The sequence below is a fragment of the Ranitomeya variabilis genome, assembly GCF_051348905.1.
Source record: "Ranitomeya variabilis isolate aRanVar5 chromosome 1 unlocalized genomic scaffold, aRanVar5.hap1 SUPER_1_unloc_1, whole genome shotgun sequence".
Classification (NCBI taxonomy): domain Eukaryota; kingdom Metazoa; phylum Chordata; class Amphibia; order Anura; family Dendrobatidae; genus Ranitomeya; species Ranitomeya variabilis.
The window spans coordinates 1,435,234-1,441,314 of record NW_027507931.1 but is presented as its reverse complement, the minus strand read 5'-3'; the positions used below and the strand labels follow the sequence as shown (position 1 = coordinate 1,441,314).

Here is a 6,081-nt window from a genome sequence, read left to right as displayed (position 1 = left end):
CCTGTCTTGGTTCACCATTAGCTTTTTGCCGCAGACTGTATAGACGATGTCCGTTATTGTCGCAGTATTTGTCCAGTACTTAACATCAGTATTTGTAAGCCTAAACCAGGAGCGGTAGTTAAATTCTTTTAGTGGTGCATATCTGTTTAATGTACTTTTCCTCACATAGTTCCACTCCAGGTTTAGGCTTACAAATAGTGCTGTAAAATACAGAGCGAATACTGACAGTGTGATGGCAGCCTACACCAGAGATCTATAGTCATCAAGTCAGGTGTCTGAACTAATGAATTCATGATGCTATTTGCTCTTGAATTCATTTTTCCTGACACTTGTCCGGGTGAGTATAGATTTGCCATGTACATTGTTCCTTCACTTTGTGTGAAATATATGTATATGTACCAATAAGATAAAATGGAGGTAATACAATGCATTTCTAAAATCAGCAGGTCAGGGGTCATAAATAATGTTTCGGATAAGAAAGGACCTGTTGAGTATAGTTGTGCTGTGTATTACCACCATTTTGTCTTCTGTGTGCGACCAAAAGTCACGGAGTAAACAGAAAGAACTGTTTTTGGAGAAAATACAAGTGTTATTTTTGGGGGCAACCTCATATCTCTCAACCAAACACACCAAGCTTCAGTGTTCTGCTAAGTAGGTACTGGAGGTTGGAGGTGGCCCCCAAAAATGTGTTTGACGCATAATTTGTTATTGGCGCATGCTGTGTGGTGACGGTGGCGAAATACACAATTAACCAAACCTTATTGGGGCAAAAAACACAGGTTTATTAAACACACACAAACCAAAAAATTAACTGCGCCTGCTTGGGGTTGAGTGCCGATATTGTGGGGTGTTGAGTAGTGAGGTCTGGCTTACTGTAGCCGACATAGGGGTGGCAGGAGAAGGCGCTATGAAACTACTGGGGTCAGGATATTCAGGGATAGGGCTAGACACATGAGAGGGTTGAGACACACTGGAAGGGTGAGACAAACCAGACATTACAGACACATTGGGAGGTGAGGGGGGAGGGATAGCTATGGTTTTTTGTTTTTTTTTTTGCCTTTCCCCTTCCTTGTTTTGCGCGGGCACGTTGTCGTGGTGGCAGGGAACGCCAGGGCAGGGTCCGGCAACGGCAGTCTGGTAGTGGTGGTGCCAGAGAATGCCAGGGCAGGGTCCGGCGGCGGCAGTCTGGTAGTGGTGGTGCCAGGAAACACCAGGGCAGGGTCCGGCGGCGGCAGCATGCTGGTGGCAGTGGAGGAGGCCCAAGCAGGAGCAGCAGTTGTCATGGTGGTGGCGGTGGGCTGACCCACTGCACTGGGCATGGTGGTGGTGCTATAATACGGTCCGGAAGTGTTTGGAATGGAGGTGGCCGTGCAGTGGTATGCAGCAGATGTCGGCATTGATGTAAAGCGTGACAGTGTGGGCACTGTTGGAAATGTCCCCACTGTCTGCTGAAAATACCGACTCTGCTGCATAGCCTGCACGTAAGCAGCATTGCAGGCCTGCATAACAGTAATCTGGAGCTCAGGACTAAGGTGTTCCGACATGCCCTGTTCTATCTGATTAAAAAAATGATGTGCTGGCCTCTGGAGGTCGGCTTTCACTTGGGCAAGGGCTGTGGTTACCTCCTGGATACGTGTGCTCATATGACTAATGGCAGTATCCAGTCGGTCACCCATCGCCTTGAGTCCCTCATGGAAGACCGAGCTCAAGTGCAAAAACTCGGGCATGAGTGACCTGTCTGCGGCCCTCTGCCGCTGCCGGGAGGAGCCCATAAAAAATTGGCTAGAGGCAGAGGACTGGGGAAGGGGAACACCTAATGGACCAGCTTCCTGGTCTCCAGGTTGTGTGGCAGGCCCACTTGCTGCAGCGCTGGAGGATGGCTGGGACGGGTCCGTGGCTGACTGATGAAGGACCGCTCCAGAACCTGGGCCAACAGTGGAGCTCCAAGTGCTGTGGAAAAAAAAAAAAAAAAATTACAAAACATTTACAAAAAGATAACTGAACAGTTAGATACACATTCAGATAGGGAAAGGTCACACTACTATTTGTAGTGAATTTTACATCAGAATTTGCAAGCCAGGAGTTCAACAGTAGGAATAAAAGTTTCATAAAACAACATGCTATACTTCTGCATGCATCGACCAGTCCTTGGGGATTAAAAAAACTGATGTAAACTATGAAGAGATGATGGAGACAATACAAGCCATATCTCTATACAAGGTATTGGTATGCCAAAACCTGGAGAGGAACTATGTGAGGGAAAGTATTCAAAGAACACGTACCCCACTGCTGCATCTATCAATCAATCAAGGTTTCGGATTACAAATACTGATGGGAAATACGAATTGACGACAGAGGACATACAAGCCTCCTGTATACTCACCAGGACAAGTGTCAGGAAAAATGAATTGAGGAGCCATTGGCATCCTGAATTCATTATTTCTGACACCTAACTTGCTGAGTATAGATCTGTTGTGCAGGCTGCCATCACACTCTCAGTATTTGATCAGTATTTCAAATCAGTATTGGTAAGCCAAAACCTGGAGAGGAACTATGTGAGGGAAAGTATTCAAAGAACACGTACCCCACTGCTGCATCTATCAATCAATCAAGGTTTCGGATTACAAATACTGATGGGAAATAATGACCAGCAACAAATTGCATTATACACCATTTTTTTTTTCTTTTTTAACCAATATACTTACGTTCTTCGTGCAAGGACTGGTCTCAAAAACGCAAGGATGCGGTGGTACTTGTATTTGCGTATCCTTGCTGCAGAACCACTTGGAAGCCGGCTCTCTTGGCGCAGGTCCTTGTTGAAGCGGTCCTTCATCGATCTCCAACGTGTTTTCACTTTTGACACTGTTGGCAAAACAAAACATAATAGTTAGGACAATGGTCTTTTGACCATGGTCACACAACTGTATGTGCTGTGAAAAAGTAATGACTTTCTCACATCATACACAGTTGTGTGAGCATGGCCAAGGTATTGACTACATCACACTGCATTGCGATACTTACCAAATGCAGAACGGACCCGAGCCGGGGCATTGGCCCAGCCATCCCACAACGCTGCGGCCACCTCATTCCAAAGCCTCCGGATCGTCACATTGTTGGCGTGCAGTGGATCCCGGGTGTCCCACAATGCGACTCGCTCGTGAACCAGGGAGATGAGGTGTTCATTCTCAATTAGGTCCTCATCCTCCTCTGGAACCTAACAACAAAAAGTACATTAATATAGGAGGCGTTCACATACGGAAGACAGAAAACAGAATCAGAGGAATGGCATGAATATTGAAGTAAAAAAAAACACTGGTGCTGAAGCAAAAGGGAAAGAAAGAGAGAAGTAGAAAGAAATGAAGATTCAAGAATTATAAAGTGAGGATACAATACACATTCAGCCAGCTATACTTACACGATGCCGCCGTCTTGCCCGGCCATGACTACGCTGCTCCTGCCCAGTCTCCTGCCCAGTCTCTTCCGCTGTAGAAGAAGTGGTCTGAAAAAGGGAAAATATACATTGTCATATGTGTAGATGTGACAGTGAATACAATCTGAGGAGGTGAATACTCACTTCGCTGACATGTTCCCCTTGTGCAGGCCCAGGCGTTTCCTCATCAGAAGAAGAAGACATTCTGATGTGTGCAGAAAGAAAGGAATGACAGAAATTAGGGCACATAGACACAGATTATAGAAAAGAAATGCTTTGGATAGGATATACTCACATAGTTCTGAGGCTTGTTTGCTGATCCAAGGGGCTGTGGGGCGTCTCGTCTGCAAGGCAGTCTGCTGACTAGTGACCTGCAAATGTCCACTACCTCCCTTTATCACCTTGTATGTGGGGGGTGGCTTATCAGTGTCTAGACATGTTTTTCTCAATTGAGACGCATGCGTCGGTAAACGCAAGCAAACGCATGTACTGAAAAACGCATGCGTTTACATAGACTACAATGCGTTTTTTGGGCGCAAACCTTGCGCAATCAGCCGCATACGTTTCCAGGCGGCAAATTGACGCCTCTAAAAATTACTACATGTTGCATTTCCGCGCCAAGACGCAGACGGCTAGACGACGCATGCGTCGTCAAACGCGGCAAAACGCGAACATAGAAAAACGCATGCGTCGTTAATGTTAAAGATAGGAATACACAACGCATGCAGATATTTGCGGAAGAAACGCTGCGGACACAACCGCAAATGTGAAAGCGGCCTTAGCCTTTTTTTTTGCAGCCTAAACATTCCCAGATCCTTTAACTGTTTCTTGTAGGACATAATTTGTTGTCCGCTCACCATCCTGGTAGCTCTTCTCTGAACTTGCTCCAATTTTTCAGTGTCTTTTTTTTAAAATGTGCCCAGAACTAGACACAGAATTCCAGGCCTGACCAAGGAAGAATAGAGATGGATAATTACTTCATGTGATCTAGACTCTATGCTTTTTCAGAACTGTGTTTGTCTTTTTTGCTGCTGCATCACACTGTTGACTCATGTGCAGTCTATGATCTCTTAGTATACCCGAGTCTTTTTCACACGTGCTGTTGCCTAGTTCTATTCCTCCCATTCTGTAAATGTAATTTTTGTTTTTCTTGCCCAGATGTAAGACTTTGCATTTCTCTCTGTTAAATACCATTCCATTAGTCACTGCCTGTGATGGTGTGCTATGCTATGTGGGTATCATTTTTGTGTATATTTCTATTTTACTTATTTTCATGGTGTTCTCTTGTAGAAGGAGTTATTTGCTAATTGATGAATGGCTATTGCTGCCATCTGATATCAGCCCCCACAGTACTGTATTGTTTGGTAATATGCTAATGACATGTTGACCTGCTTGTTGAAACCATGAGCCCCTGAGACCTTCCCCCTCCTGACCTGTGAATCAGGCAGTTGAGACACAGATCTGTCCTGTGTGATGATGTGTTCACAGCATCTCAGAGAGAAAGAAGAGTATATGGACTATGCTATCCTCTGTCTGCTGGATTGTTGGACTTTTATCCTGTTACTGAACTGCATTCGTGTTCTGGACTATTTTATCCTTTGTGTTGTGGATTGTATATGGACCTTTCGTATTTTTGCCTAAATAAAGGTCTTGGGATTGTTCACTCTTCGCTGGCTCTGTTGATTGTGTGATACCAGAGAAGGACCCTGTGACACTGCCTATTGTTCAAGCTTATATTGATCCTTCTGTATCCTTTCTCTGTCTTTTCTAGTGTAAGGGCACCGTCTCACAGTGGCACTTTGGTCGCTACGACGGCACGATCTGTGACGCTCCAGCGTCACTCCATTATCGCTCCAGCGTCGTAGACTGCGGTCACACTTTGCAATGTACGGCGCTGGAGCGATAATTTCATGACGTATTTGCGATGTAGAAGTCATACGCTCCTATGTATCAAGCTCCTCCACCCATTACATCGTATACAATATCGTGCACACCTTTGTTACACGATGCGATCATGCCGCCACAGCGGGACACTTGACGACGAAAGAAAGTTTCAAACGATCTGCTACGACGTACGATTCTCAGTGGGGTCCCTGATCACAGTAGCATGTCAGACACAGCGAGATCGTAAGTATATCGCTGGAATGTCACGGATCGTGCCGTCGTAGCGACCAAAGTGCCACTGTGAGACGGTACCCTTAGCTATCCCTCCTAGTTTTGCATCCTCTGCAAATTTGATTACCTTCAGTTCCCTTATCTAGATCATTTAAAAAATGTTAAACAACACTGAGGCCCTGACAGAGCCTTATGGTACCCCACTTTAAACACTCTTCCAATTGGATGTGCAACCGTTTAAAACCACTCTTTGAGTACGATCACTAAGCCAGTTATGAATCAACCTAACCGTAGTCTTGCCTATCCCATATTTGGTCATTTTTTCAATAAGGATAGTATGATGTACTTTATCAAATGCTGTGCTGAAGTCGAGAAATACTATATCTACTGCATTTTCCTGATCCACCCAGTCAGTGATTCCATCGTTTAAGGAAATTAGATTAGTCTGGCATGACTTGTTTGCCACAAACCCATGCTGGCTCTGGTTAATTACTTTATTCTTATCCAAGTACTTACATACATGCTGTTTAATAATT

The 6,081-nt window shown here is 45.0% G+C and overlaps 1 protein-coding gene across 1 annotated transcript; it reads right to left on the bottom strand.

Moving 5' to 3' along the window:
- Positions 1-608: 608 nt before the first annotated feature.
- On the bottom strand, positions 609-2,893 carry LOC143789006 (uncharacterized). The gene is made up of 2 exons (XM_077278935.1): positions 2,706-2,893; positions 609-1,950 (listed from the first exon to the last, which is right to left on the bottom strand). The coding sequence occupies exons 1-2, from the start codon at positions 2,831-2,833 to the stop codon at positions 1,032-1,034; spliced, it is 1,047 nt and encodes a 348-aa protein (XP_077135050.1). The 5' UTR covers positions 2,834-2,893; the 3' UTR covers positions 609-1,031.
- Between the last annotated feature and the right edge of the window lie 3,188 nt (positions 2,894-6,081).

Coding starts and splice junctions, on each gene's coding strand:
- LOC143789006 (XM_077278935.1), bottom strand. CDS start 2,833: ATGAAGGACCGCTTCAACAAGGACCTGCGCCAAGAGAGCCGGCTTCCA. Junction 1,951..2,705: donor CCAGTCCTTGCACGAAGAAC/GTAAGTATATTG, acceptor TTTTTTCCACAG/CACTTGGAGCTCCACTGTTG.